The sequence below is a fragment of the Gymnodraco acuticeps genome, unplaced genomic scaffold (assembly GCF_902827175.1).
Source record: "Gymnodraco acuticeps unplaced genomic scaffold, fGymAcu1.1, whole genome shotgun sequence".
NCBI classification, from domain to species: Eukaryota; Metazoa; Chordata; class Actinopteri; order Perciformes; family Bathydraconidae; genus Gymnodraco; species Gymnodraco acuticeps.
The window spans coordinates 104,706-120,032 of record NW_022992202.1 but is presented as its reverse complement, the minus strand read 5'-3'; the positions used below and the strand labels follow the sequence as shown (position 1 = coordinate 120,032).

Genomic DNA, 15,327 nt, shown 5'->3' with positions numbered 1-15,327 from the left:
GGTTCCGACTGCATGGAGGTTTGTTGTCGGGACATTGAGACGGGCAAATAAAAGCTTATTTGGGCAAAGAGAAAGGTACTTCAATGCAGAATGGTACAAAAACAGAGAGTGGTTCATTCTTTGCAAAACCACTAAACGAGCCTTCTGTGAAATATGCAGATGTGCTGCTGTCAAACGGCTTGTAACTTTCTCCAAATGTGGAGATTACAGCTTTGTAAATACCGGAGTTAATAACTGGAACTTTTCACAGTTCCAGTCAACATTCAGCTTGTCAAACAAGAGCGTAGCAGGAAACAAGGAGAGATGGAATGATGTGTGGGCTGGTCTGTGAAGTTTAAAGGAGACCTATCATGCTATATTTAAATGATATAGTGTATGACCATACCTATATAAGGTATATTTATACATTTTATTTTTCAAAATACCAAACAGATCATTTTTTAGCCATGCCTCGTTTCGCTCATTTTCGCTCTTTTCCAAGCCTGTCTTTGAAAATTCTGAGCAGCAGCTGACCACGCCCCCCTGCAGAAGAGCGGGGCATGAGCCGGTGAGAGTCACGTTAACATGCTTGCTGTGATTACGAGTGTGGAATAAACATGTCATCTCAGAGCAATGCATGTGTTCAAGCGTATTATCAATTTGATCTAGAGACTGACCCTGAAGCAGCGGAGGTTTTGGTGGAGGTGCAAAGATCTCAGTTGCAGCAGGACGTTTCTGAATGGTTAGTTGACAAGCTGTTGTTCCTATTTATTTTACTCTGTTACGATGCGTGCTACTTATTCCGTTCATATTTTGGCTAATTAGCAAGAATGCTATGTGTACAGTTTATAACTTAGAGCTTGTAACGCAAAAACAGCGATACATATATATATTTATAAAGGGAGACATTCATATTTTCAGCATATATACAATGGCCTCATTGCGTTTATTAATAGTTTACAGCCCTTTTCTTCCAACATCGTGCAACAACCGTTGGAAAGTTCAATAACTTAGGGTGATAAAAAGTATATTTCCAACAACACCTCAGTTGTCAGCAGTGTGTGTAGTTTCATGTGTTTTTAAAAGCTCAGTTATTGACTTCTTTCTACAGGTTTACATGTGCAAATTGCGCCACGATGCCTTCTGAACCGGAGAATGTGTGCTGCATGGCGATACCACAGGTAACATTTTTGATTGTTGTCTGTTTAGAGAATGCATTTTTAACATGTCACATGTTTATCACACTAGGTGTCAAGACGGATGCAGGAACTTGAGGACTCTGTAACCTGTATGGTGGAGCATCCTGGATTGGAGCCTGTGTGCCTGAATGTGTTCTCCCTGCAGAATGCATTGACTATTTACAGAGCTGAACATGGTGGACTACAGTTGAGGCAAATAGAGCAGTGAGTGGTTTGTTTATTTTGACTGAAATTGTAAAACGAATGCTAATATTGTTCATGCAAATAAATACTGGTGTATATGGCTTTATGCAATCTTTCATTGTACATGTACTATTATATATATATATATATATTATTACACAGCAATGGCATAACACACCCATGTGTACGACAAAAAAAGTCCACACACAACCTTATGCTTTTGAAATCAGAATATTCTTTACCCATCCAAACATGAATAATCACGACACATTTGATATCAACTCGGAACTTTATTGTCAAAATCAACGGTTCTTTGAACCCATAAAAAAAAACTAAATGTACTTGTATTTTGTATAAATTACACTAAATATTTTTTTTAATGATTTCAGGCGTCACAGGTATCTAGCCTACAGAAGCTTTGTGAGCTGGTGCTGGGGCTTCCTTGGACGCAGGATCAGAGTGGTGATTCCGGCCTGCGTTGTCCTCAGGGAGGCAGGAGTTTCCTGATCCGCAAAATGTCGATGTTGGGTTCAGACAGCAGCCAAATTGAACCGTGTAGCAGACCCGGCGATGACCTCGTCCCTGTCAGGTCGCTCATAATGGTGCAGGGTCCACAAAGACTTGGTCGAAGATGAGGTCCATCAAGTTGGCCACGTAGCCTGTGCAATGTTAAAAAAAAGCACAACAAAAAATGTGTTTTAGATTAGTATATGCATGTAAAAAACTGAAAGTTCTTTCTAATTTTATATTTGTAAATAGTTGTATAATAAATATTTTAAACAGTTACGGAATGTGGGGTCAGTCTTTACTGGTTTTGCTCTGCATTCTCCCTTCCTGGCCTTTGGGAACTGCAGTTTATACAGAGGCTTTCCAGTGGATGTTGGCTTGTGCACGCTCAGCGTTTTCATTGTAGTGCAGGGCTGCCAGGTAGTCTTTCATTTCCGCCATGATAAAAAAAAATGTAAATAATAGCAAAGGATGTACAAATTGTCACTAATTAGTAAGTATGTGAGGTGCTGGCCTGTAAAGAAGAAAACATAGTTAGAACAAAATCATCTCAATTTAGTATTCAGGATGAGAAAATACTATTTGGATAAATATAGTCTGAAATCCCAAAAGATGGGGCTTAAAACTCTCTATTTAGCAAAGCTCTTTGCTTAGCCTTTTCCAATCTGAGTTAGTTTTGAACCGTAACGTGCATGCTGTGTTTCTGACTCAATACAGATGATATGTTGGAGAGGGGCTGAGCTCAGTAGACTGACTGTAATGAGTGCTAGCCACTAATTAGCCTGTTGCTAGGTAAGGCCTCGTCAACAACAACATATCAACGGGGCTTTAGCTCCGTTTTACTCGTGGTGTGTGTGTCCCCCCTCGCATACATACACACAGTGTTGTATCCTCACACACCCCCATTTATATTCATGTGCGCAAACAAGTAAACACACAAAAGCTTTTACATATAACGCTGCAAAAAACGGCATGTCTCATTAGCGTAGCGTAGCTTACAGATCGATGATATCTGATCCTTCTTACAGACTACAATCACAAAAGCTTTTACATATAACGCTGCAAAAAACGGCACTTACCTACAGAAGATTACGTTTGTTATTGTTAGTGTATTCTATAACCCCGAAGGCAGGAGAGACTGAAAAGAGTCAAGGGAAGCTTATAAAAGTTAACAGCATTTAATTACACAAAAGATGTGGTGGTGTACAGTACAAAATGAAATGTGCGAGTGGAGGCGTTCTCCTCATCCGCCCGGTCAGTCCAGGTCACCCGGTAGAAAGAGGTCAATCCTTGGCTTGCTCTTCCTGTTGTCATCGGAGGTCTTCTCCTATTGGTCGGGGGCGGGTCCAATGCAATTTCTGCCTTTTTCTGTTGTTAAATTATATCATTCTGGTGTCTGTGGTCATTTAAACATTCCCTAATAAACGTTATTCAGCGGTAATAAATGAGTGCTAAACCCAGTGTGCTCAGTGTACAACATCACATGTCATTTCACCTTTGATTCACGGTTTGAAAATGCAGCATTTCGCCACATGCTAATGCTAACCGGAAATGAAGAATTTTCAGAATAAAAGTATTAAGTTAATAGTTAGTGAACTTCCGGTTTTTCAGAATAAAACTGATTTAAATTAAATAGTGTATTTAATTCAAATTACGCCATACCAACATTGATTTTAATTTCTAACAATCCCTCCTTACATACCCTTTAAGGTATGTAAATAATATTGAAATCAATTAGTTCTTCATCCGAACATTGCATGGTACATAACTCATAAAAGTAAAAAAATACAAATAAGAATACATATTCATCATAAATATGAAGTTTTTCATAACTTCTAGCTTAAACCTTTAATGTCACTTTGTAAAATAGCAGCAATTAGCTTGGTATGGAAAACGTCTAACTCCCTCCTTTCACATCATAAATCATCTTCTTACTGTATCTGGTGTAAAGGCACTTGTTCTTTTACAAAGTATAAGAAGGCTTAAACTATCTGAAAATAGCTAAATATTACTCTTTATTTACTTTTACTGTGTCTCTGGTGTAATTTATGAATCTCTGCTGGTTCTAGTAGATATAGTTCTCCCCATCCACATTCTTGTTGGTTGTGGGACAGAGGAATAATAATTCAGAACCTGCTGATATTTGAATCTTACTACTGGGCATATGTTACAAACAAAAAACATCTTCATGGTGAACTAAATAAAATCCTTGTAATATTTCTCAAATCTAAATATAACAATGAACTATTCCTGTTTGTGGTAAAGACACACACTAACGTTATGTAATACAATTTCATTATGGATTCAAAAACAACTAAAGTCATGATGCTGTCAGAGTGAATGATTTCCTGAGTGTATCTGTCCTGTAAGGTACGTCATTCTCTGCTTGGATCGTGTGCAGAAATCCCATCGATTGCACCTGGCAATACGGCTTCTACCTGTCTATTATCAAGCTGAAAAATGAATACAGAATTCCAACATACGGTCATCAAATGTCTTTCTATTATGAATTTAAATTAAATGTATATCCCCATAATGAACTAAACAATAAAGTCTATGGCTTTTACTTCTAATTCTTTACCAGGCTAGTTACAATATGTTGTCTAAATTAAATTCGGTATCATTACATTACTATGTTTTAGCTTAACTTAACTGTAATATGTTCTTTCTACATTTCAAACCTCAGTTACTCTAATGTCTGTTAAAATATTACAAAATTGCCTAACTATCACAGGTCAACTTCTTCGGTATTCTATTCTGGAATTACATCTCTCACAGTAGCCCCTTGGCCACTGCTTCTGTGTTACCTGTTATAATTCAATCAATATTTAGAAACATCTCAACATTCATCAAACAGTATCTTATCCCCAGATATGGAGCAGGTTAATTATAAAACTTCAATTCAATTCAATGCTCAGTTTGAACATCTGGGTTGGGGCGGAAGGTTTCTGTCAATCCTTAAAAGAAAAATTTAAATTGTGAATTTTACAGCCATGTTGACATTATACATACTCCCCCCTTTTACACATGAACTCATGTGTAACAAAACCCTGTAATGGGAGGGGAACAAAAAACTGTCAGGTAATTGGTTAGGGACATAACGAACATTATTTACAATTTTACATCAATTATCATTATTTCCACAGTAAACACTTCAGTGAAAAGAAGTGTTCCTCTCCGTCCTTCAGGCCTAAAAGAAACAGAATCTTCAGATTTTAGTTTTACATTTGCAAACCGCCAACTCATGTGGGAGTAAAATATCATCAAGTAGATTAGAAACGGGTCACATGTGCGGTTTCCCCTTTTTGTGGAATTTTTAGGAAACCTCTCGTTTCCCTTGGAGCTCCAAAATAATATGTTAGTCCAAAAACATGCTTGGTTAGTTATTGTTTTAGAATCATGCAGTTACACTGATCACATGCCGGCATTCATTCACACTCACACTGTCTGGTTGTCATGTCAGGTTTGGTCAGGTACACCCCAGAGTCAGTCATGGACAGTGCTTTTGTCACACTGTCAGTCAGGGTCAAAGGTTGTTTGGTCTCGGTCTTTTGGCCATGTCGTGCTCTGCAGAGTCTTTTCAGAGGTATTTCAGCATAGGCGGGTACCCTTTATCTACAAAAATATGTCATATGTGGAGCGCCATTCCTTATTCATTCACGATTTCAACTATGATTTTCAAGATGATTCTAACTTTTCATTGGGACTTCTGCCTCCCACTTTTCCTGAAACTTAATACAAAACTCACTTCCTTAGAGTACTACTACTGCAATTCATTTACACCTAATTAGTATTAAAATGTCTAATGATCTATTTCAGAAACTTGTGTACATAACTATTATCTTGAGTCAAAACATTACTAGGATCTGTGTAGCTCTGCATTTCATAGCTCATTATACTCATTTATCTTTAATTCTGGTTTACTTAAAAAACAATGTTAAACTCTTTAGCAGTGTGTGGAACCTTGGGTGTCCGAACATGCAACAATTACTCCCTCCTTTATCAAGGATTCAAAACAGAAGTCATTTTATATTTCCATCTTAAAGCCCTCTTATGGTAATAACTATGCTACAATGGTGAAATCAATACTTTAGATTGGAATTTTATATTTGGCTTGGCACCAGCTCTCCATTTAACGTTATCCATACAAATAAAGATTTGTCTTATAGAGTGGTTCCTAAAACTATCCTTTTAATGGTGATCAATATTGTAACAAATGAGATCACTACTTTATTCACACGTGAATACAAATCTCTTAAAGAATGATTTGTTAAAAGATTGAAGAATATGGTTCTACTCTGTCATGTCTTCCCCTTTATCCCTCAGTGTGTTTTAGGATGATTCTCATTTTACTTTAATCTGTCTTTACGTATTTATGAAGTTAATTCAAGTTATTTAAATGTGCGTTTTGTGAATAAGTGTGTTTATGTGTAAACTCACTCATTCCCGTTCTCCTTTTCTCCTCCCCTGGTTTTCTCAAGCCGTGACCCCGGCCTCCTCACTTCTAATCGACCATGCCAACTCCTCTGATTCCGTCTTCTCTTCAGTCCATCAGCTGTTGAATCCATCCTGTAACTTTTTTAGGCAGCCATTGGCCCAGTCACATCTGCAGCCCCATCGTGCCACTGTTGTTGCACTGCTTTGCATTTCATCTCCTCCTTTACAGTCTCTCTGCTGTTTTTATGGAGGGCGGATTCTGCTCTTGTGTCCCACACTCGGCTCTTGTGCCAAATCTCGTGGCTCAGCTTGGAACTTCATGCCCTGTCTGAGGGGCTGATGAGAGTATCTCTCTGTATGTCAGCATGCTGTTTGGTTCTGGATGCCACAGGTGGAGATAGTTCTGGCTGCAGTCTTGTTGTTGTTGTTGTTGTTGTTTCAGCTCTGGTTCTCTGTCTGTTCGATGGAGAAGGAGGAGTCTCCTGTTGGGTTAGGTATTTTGTCTGTTTGGAGGGTCGGGATCGTAGCCTTTCTAACTCAGAGGGGGAGTCCAGGTCTCGGGACGCATTACCTATAAGAAGTCTAGCACACTGAGGTTAAATAAATCCAACCCTTTCCACTCTGTCTCTTTCTAATCATACTATCTGTCTTAGTTGTTAAATGCCATCTAAACAACATAATTAATGTCTACTAATGATATTACAAAAACTCACTCTAAAAATTGTTTCATCCATTGCTACATATTTACCCAACACAACTCTGAAATACTTACATGTTTCCAGCATCACATATTCCACACACTACGAAAGAACATCTCCATATTTTCTCCAATATTTTAAATCCCACTGTTATTTAGAACAATAGTAAACCTGCAGAGCACACCAATTGGATCACAGTAATGAAATTTGAATCAAGTGTAGGCCTATGTCTACTTTCCACCATACTTATTACTTTTGCTGAACATTTATTTATATTGTCTAACTTCCTTGTCTATGATGTGCAAACAGTTCGAGTGTAAAATGTGTTTTTCTCAATGTATTTACACTACAGATTCTTGAGTTTACTCATCTCCTGGTGCTGTCGTTGTAAAAAATGTTCAATTCCTTATTGTTTTTTGTACCAGTTTTCCAAAATCAGTTCCAACTGCCGTGCCGTTTCTGGAAAGGTGGCGGTACGGCTACACAATGTGTAAGAAGGTGCCAACATGTTCCTTTTTTAACTTTGATCCGGAGCGCATCTGCAGTGCGTTCTACAACTTCCCATGGTCCACTCCATACAGGTTGCAACAAGTTCATCTTGTGGATTTTTACATTTACCCAATCACCTGATCCAACAGAAATATTCGTCATGGCCCTGGCATATGCTTCCGCCTCAATATTTCTAAAATCTAACGCTGGTTCTCCTCTGTATTGTGAGGTGCTACCTTGTGGTGGATATTGCTGAGTGGGGCAATCTCTGGCCAGATGTCTACAATCTCCACATATGAAGCAGCCATCATCCCTTCTTCCTCTTGATCGTTGCTTTCCTCTCCATTGTCCCTTTTGTTGATGCTGTATGGGAGTGTATACCTGTGCTTGCGGCTGTACTTGGTTAGGAAGATACACAGGTATTTGCTGTTGAATATACTGTGGTGCTTGTGGCTGTACTTGCGTAGGAAGATACACAGGTGTCTGCTGTTGAAGATACTGTGGTGCTTGTGGCTGTACTTGCGTAGGAAGATACACAGGTATTTGCTGTTGAATATACTGTGGTGCTTGTGGCTGTACTTGCGTAGGAAGATACACAGGTGTTTGCTGTTGAAGATACTGTGGTGCTTGTGGCTGTACTTGCGTAGGAAGATACACAGGTGTCTGCTGAACCTGGTTTTGTGGACATACACTTCCTCCTCCGCTTTGTTGAACTGTTGGAGGTGTCCGCCCTGCCTTCTCTGCTAGTATAGCCATCTGATTTGTCGATTTCTTGTTTTTATTAGCTTCGGCATCTTTCTCAGCTACTTGTATCTTCAAAAGTCTTAGTTTTAGTGTTTTAATTTCTTCATCATTTTCCCCCTTTGTTGCCTGGTATTTCATATCGTAGTGAATGAGATGTAGTCTCCATTCTTCAATGGGTTTAGCGTCTAATCCCACCACGTCTCCCAGGCCTGCCTGCACTGATCGGGGAAGGGCTTTAATGACAGCGTTCTTCCACAACATTACAACAGCCGGAGAAACGTCATGCCGTTCTCCAGTGCAGTCCTCCCACACTCCTTCACATCTCTTCAAGAAGGCATGCATTTCTTCCCCCGGTTCTTTTCTCAGGCTGTTGAGGGCATGTAAATTGCGTGTTGTCGGGTAGATGTGACGAATAGCAGCCCAATAATTCGACCTGATATTGTTGAATGAAGTTTCATCTGGGTCGTGCGTGCAATTGGCCTCGGAATCTACTGCTCTTGCCTCTAGTCTTCCTTCTATTCGTCCAAGCAGGGCCCTCATGTCTCCCAAGCACAGGTGGTCTTGGACAGTGTACTTCTCCAGATCAGTAACCCACTTCTGACCTCCTTTCGTGAGTGGAGGTAGCTTTGACACTAATGCTTCCATGTCCCTGTGAGTCCATGATTGGTATTGAAATCCTCCTCTTCCAGCCGCTATCAATGGCATGGAGGTATGTGCACCGGTCTTGGTTCTTTTAGTTGTCTTGGTTCTTCTAGTTTTGGGGCATGTCCCAGGGTAATGTTGCTCGTTTTCGTCACTACTATTATTCTCAGGAGGAGATGCAAAACTGCGTTGTTGCTGTGACTGTTCATGGTATGGGGAGTGTCTACTGGTTTCAGACTGTGTACCGCTGTCGTCATATTCATCTCCCCGTCCATTGGAATAGTCAGGAGAGTAGTTTGTTCTGCGTTTTCTTTGAGTTCTTCGTTCTTCTTGTTCTCTCCTTTGTCTATCTGCCATCATGTCCTGGAATCTTACATCGTCTTGTTGCCTCTCCGCCAGAAGTAGTTGGTATTTATCTTCCTCCCTTTGTCTTTCTGCAATAATGTCATTATGGGCTTCAACTGCCTTCCGTCTTTCTTCAATAATGTCATTATGGGCTTCATCTGCCTTTCGTCTCTCTTCCATTCCTCTGATGAGTTCTGCTTCAATGCTTCTGTTGAGCTCCTCGTCCATTCTTCTGTCGAGTTCCTCCATTCTTCTGTCGAGCTCTTCGTGTCTTCTGTCGAGTTCTGCTTCCATTCTTCTGCCGAGTTCTTCCATCAGCTGGTTGACACTGGATAGGATTCTTACCTCAAACGCCAATTCTTTCTCATTTGGGGCTTGAATCGAAGCTTGGTGAGAAGGGTTGTTCTCTGATATGTCTGGAGGAGACACTTCGGTCAGGCTTGGATACTGCTTTGGAGTTTGGATAAGTGGAGCCTCTTTTGTCATTTCTGCTGTGTCTTCATTTACTGGCAGATCTTCTGCGATGGATGTCAGATGGATTAACAGACATGTAACCCTAACTTTTCTTTTTTCAGCTTTTTTCATAGCGCTTTTAGCTGGTCCATACCAAGGGGTTTGTACGGCTTTGATCCATGCTTTTTCCTGTTGTAGGTATTCAGCATTCTCATGTTCAACTACAGCTTTTCTATGGGCTTCCGTTGGTCCAGGTTGATCATCTGCTGGAATCAATCCTCTCGTTTGCCACTGTTCCAACAGTTTCTCTATTTGGTTCCATGTCTTCTGTCTATGACTTGGACACGTTAAAGCATCTGATCTGATGTTTACTCTCGCCTTAATATCTGCAGTTGTGCCTGGCACTGTGAGTGCTCTTAACTCTGGCGACATGTTTCTTAAGTACACCGATAATATTATTAAGTTTATCAAAATGAATGACTAATCCTCTGAATAGTACCCTTGTATTCTTTATAAAGATATCCTATGTCATCTGAACTTAACTTTAAAATCTTGTAATTTTTTCAATTTTTTTACAGAATTTGGAAAAATAAATTTAAATGTTGTAAAACTGAGATTGGAAAATCAAAATTAGACAAATTAAATTAAAATTTTGAAATTATGCAAATTTTTTAAAATCTGAACAAATAAATAAAAATGAACAGTGTATGGTTTTGACTTTGTAAAAATAGGAATATGGTGCAAATCCAAATAAACCGTGGACAGTGTATACTCAAGTTGAGTTCATGAAATTATGCAAATGTCATAAAATGTGTTAACTACAATACTTCAATTCAAAGAAACCACATGTAATCTTTATCTGTGTGGTGAAGAATGTATTAACTGTAATACTTATTATGTCCGCTAGGGGAGCTGTTTTATTTGTAACTCCTCTCAAATGTATCAACTAGTACTTCCGGTTCATAAACATACTTCCTGTTTATTTCAAAATATAAAGTTCAAAGTACTTTCTTTGAAAAGCATGAAAAACAAAACAACTCAATCTACTCTCAACGTTCATCTACACCATCCCTGTGTATTTAATCAGTAGTTACCGGTTGTATCTTTACTCGAAGTATTTCACCATCTAGTAATGCTAACTGGCTAGCTTAGCAGTATAGCATTAACCGCATGTGACTGGGGGAAGGGGAACAATGGAAACATTCAACATCTGCATATAAATAACCACACTGATTGACAATACAAAACACAATCTTCATTTATCTTAGCTCTAAATTATATAGATGCTGACCCTAAAAGCCGATCTCATACCAATCTTGTACACAATCGTTTCGGCTTAGAAGATCACACAAAAATATACTTTTTGGCTTAAAAACTCCACACAATATACGTTATTAAACCAGACTACGCAGGTTTAACACATCGAACATATAGACTAACATGACTGGACCCAGTCCAGTGTAAAACAGATCAGGTCTGGTACCTACCCAGAGGTATTTAACACAATGTGAACCCTATCCCAGATAACATTCTGCCTCACCAGAAGGTCTTAATATGTAATATTCACATTATCGGGCGGCGCCGAAGATACAACAGAGACGAATAGAAACACTATATACAATCTCCACACCACTCGCAATCACCACGGAATTAAACAGGTAACTGTCTCACCTTTCGTTTAGGCCCAGCCAAAAACTCATTTTCTGCAGGCTAGTGTGATGCTAGTTAGCTTGCAGCATTCCCCTCTCTTCCAGCTCTATCCCGCTTCAGAGCCCACCCAGGGACGCCATGTTAGTGTATTCTATAACCCCGAAGGCAGGAGAGACTGAAAAGAGTCAAGGGAAGCTTATAAAAGTTAACAGCATTTAATTACACAAAAGATGTGGTGGTGTACAGTACAAAATGAAATGTGCGAGTGGAGGCGTTCTCCTCATCCGCCCGGTCAGTCCAGGTCACCCGGTAGAAAGAGGTCAATCCTTGGCTTGCTCTTCCTGTTGTCATCGGAGGTCTTCTCCTATTGGTCGGGGGCGGGTCCAATGCAATTTCTGCCTTTTTCTGTTGTTAAATTATATCATTCTGGTGTCTGTGGTCATTTAAACATTCCCTAATAAACGTTATTCAGCGGTAATAAATGAGTGCTAAACCCAGTGTGCTCAGTGTGCTCAGTGTACAACATCACATGTCATTTCACCTTTGATTCACGGTTTGAAAATGCAGCATTTCGCCACATGCTAATGCTAACCGGAAATGAAGAATTTTCAGAATAAAAGTATTAAGTTAATAGTTAGTGAACTTCCGGTTTTTCAGAATAAAACTGATTTAAATTAAATAGTGTATTTAATTCAAATTACGCCATACCAACATTGATTTTAATTTCTAACATTATTATAACTTACTCAATATGATTTTAGAGGATACAAAATACTAATAAATAGGAGAATAAATACTTGTGTTATCGGCTAGGGCGTGGCTTTACAGCCTTCACACAGATCGCCATTATGGCAGTATGTCTGAACATGTTAGCAAATGCCTGATAATTAAAATAAAAGACAAAGCAAAGACTGCGGAGCGTACAATATAAAATGTTATAAAAACATATAAACACCTAACCGATTACTATTTGGGTTTGAGGCGACATTGATACGGCGAAGCTACATGCTACATGCTACATACTACAAGCTAGAGATAGCTTTATCAGGAAAAACACCGCTAAATAAAAACTTACAGCTTCAAAATTGGATGTGTCCTCACTGGCCTGCTCCCGGATGGTTGGTATTGATCCCGGCAATGCACGTGGCCGTGGCTCATTCCCCTGATAGGTGGAGAGTTGACCAATAAGCGGAGCACGTCTCTTTGTGACGTAGGAAAGTGTTGAAATCTGGATCCGTTTTTTCAGATCCGTTTCAGCCACTTTTTTAGAGATTTGGCGAAGGAGGAAAATAGAGAGGGTTGTGTTTTCTGACACTTGGTGAGTTCCCTGGAACACCGGGGACACATATTCATGTATAAAAGACGTCCAAAGGTGCATTTTGCATGATAGGTCCCCTTTAATGTAGAGGAAAGGAGTGAGCAGAGGGTTGAGTTGTCCATTCTTGTTCTTTTTTCTCTGACTATCTTCCTCCTGAAGACCCTCTCAGACTTTCATTTGCTCGCGCTACTGAAGAGACACGTTACCATGGAAACCAAACAATGGTGTAGGCCTAGCTGTATTGAAGTCCGAGTGGAAACAGTAACATTTGGTGCATTATGTTAGAATGAAACAAATCAGATTTAGTCAGAAATCGGGAGAAATGCGGGATAAATATGACCCCGCGAGGAAAACGAGAGTCTCCCGCGAAAATCGGGAGGGTTGGCAAGTAGGCTGTGTCACATACACACGCACTTTTTGCCCCCCCACTTCTGAAATGAATCCGGCGCCGCTGATAGGACACCAAACCAACTGAGACCCGTCTGTCCGCCGCATCTACGCACTGTACAACACACACACCTACACACTGTACCACACGCTGAAAAAATGGGAAACAGCAGGTCTTTGAATTTACAAAATTAAATTAGTGTATGCAACGCAATTTATTTATATTCCTCCAGTGAACTTGATTCAATCAAATAATCCTAATGTGTTTATGGAGAATGTTACATTTATTAGATTACTTTACATCGACTGAATGTGATTGAATTGAAAAATTAACATCAATGCGATCGAGTTTGGTCACCACCGGAAATAGTATATTGTAGTGCAGAGAGACGGGAGTCGGAGGCGGGGTATCAAAGTTACAAGCTCTACTTTTATTTAGCATCTGAACACACATGTAAACAACTTCATGCCCGGGAAGCGAAGACCGGCGGAAACAGGAAGTCCGGCTCACTCAAATGTCCGTGCGGAACAATACCCCAACCCATAGATCCGTGGGTGAATAATGTCAATCACCACACAAGCCCCCCCAGTATTCACCCATAGTCAAAATCCTCGTGCCTGGGAGGAAGTACCACCCGACCCCGGCGCGTACGGACCACAGGGGCCGAGGCGGGCGGGGCCACAGGCGAGGGCAGGGGCGCCAACGAGGGCATCCCCACAGGGGGCGGGGGGCGGGCCATGGGAGGGCGGCCCCGACGTGGGGGCAGAGCCAACTCCAACGACCTGGAAATGTCCACGTGAGCAGGCTTAATCCGATCAACAGACACAGTCTCAGGCCTGCCACCAACGTCCACCACCAGGCTCTTGTCCCCGTGACGTATGACCCTGAACGGACCGTCGTAAGGGGGCCGCAGGGGACCGCGGTGGGCGTCGTGGCGAATAAAAACGAAATCGGCCGACCGTAATCCGGGAGACACCCGGAAAGATGGGTTGCTGTGCTGCGACGTGGGGACGGGCGTGAATGTCCCGGCGGTCTCCAGCAGGGAGGAGCGCTGCCCGGCTGCAGACCAGGGCACAGTGGCGGTGGGAATGAATTCCCCAGGGCCCCGTAGCATCTGACCATAGACGAGCTCCGCCGACGAGGACTGCAGGTCTTCTTTGGGGGCACACCTGAGGCCGAGCATAACCCACGGGAGCTTATCCACCCAGTTGCCGTCTATCAAGCCGGCACGCAGTGACGCCTTCATGGACCGGTGAAACCGCTCACACAATCCGTTAGCCTGGGGGTGATATGCAGTGGTGCGGTGCAGCTTGACCCCCAAACCCACAGCAACAGCGTTGCACAGCTCCGAGGTGAACTGAGAACCGCGGTCAGAGGAGAGGTCAGACGGGGTCCCGAATCGCGCCACCCACGTGCCGATGAAAGCGCGGGCGACGTCGGAAGCTGATGTTGAGGCGAGGGGAACGACCTCTGGGCCAGCGGGTCGTCCTGTCCACCATCGTAAACAGGTAAGTGAAACCGTGAGAGGGGGGAAGCGGACCTACGAGGTTGACATTGACATGGTCAAACCTCCTCTCAGGAACCGCAAAAAGTTCAAAAGGGGCCCTAGTATGGCGGTGGACTTTGGCCCGTTGACAGGCCACGCACGAGTCGACCCAGGACCTCACGTCCTTCTTAAGCCCCTGCCACACGAACTTCTGTGACAACAACTTCACGGACGGCTTCCTACCGGGGTGGGAAAGATTGTGAACCGCCTCAAAAATGGGTCGACGCCAGTCCGCAGGGACCAGCGGTCGAGGCTGGCCCGTGGAGACGTCACACCACAGCTTTGCGCCAGAGTCACCGACCGTGACCTCCTCCAGGCGTAATCCCGTGACCGAGGCCTTGAGGGTCTGGACCCCGTGGTCAGAGGCCTGGTCAGCGCCCATGCGGAGGTAATCGAGGCCCAGCTGCACAGCTCCGATGACCGCTCTGGAGAGGCAGTCCGCGACCACGTTAGCCTTGCCAGCGATGTGTCGTATGTCCGTGGTGTACTCGGAGATGTACGAAAGCTGGCGTTGCTGTCGGGCGGACCACGGCTCAGCCACCTTGGACATGCAGAAGGTCAGTGGCTTGTGATCCACGAACGCCGCAAACTCCCGGCCTTCCAGCAGGAAACGGAAGTGGCGAACCGCCATAGAGACCAAGGAGTTCTCTGTCGAAAGCGCTGTACTTGCGCTCCCTGGGAGTCAACTGGCGACTGAAAAAGGCGAGCGGTTGCCAGGCGCCGTCGACCCATTGTTCATGCACCGCGCC

The 15,327-nt window shown here is 42.3% G+C and overlaps 1 protein-coding gene across 1 annotated transcript; it reads right to left on the bottom strand.

Annotated features, from left to right (window-relative positions):
- Positions 1-7,283: 7,283 nt before the first annotated feature.
- On the bottom strand, positions 7,284-10,179 carry LOC117539415. Its single transcript, XM_034205595.1, has 2 exons — positions 9,386-10,179; positions 7,284-9,343 (listed from the first exon to the last, which is right to left on the bottom strand). The coding sequence occupies exons 1-2, from the start codon at positions 10,106-10,108 to the stop codon at positions 7,439-7,441; spliced, it is 2,628 nt and encodes an 875-aa protein (XP_034061486.1). The 5' UTR covers positions 10,109-10,179; the 3' UTR covers positions 7,284-7,438.
- Positions 10,180-15,327: the final 5,148 nt, after the last annotated feature.

Bases quoted from the DNA above. Each gene is read 5' to 3' on its own strand.
- LOC117539415 (XM_034205595.1), bottom strand. From the start codon at position 10,108: ATGTCGCCAGAGTTAAGAGCACTCACAGTGCCAGGCACAACTGCAGAT. The intron at 9,344-9,385 runs GCAGATGAAGCC...GAAAGACGGAAG, and splicing joins GAATGGAAGAGAGACGAAAG to GCAGTTGAAGCCCATAATGA.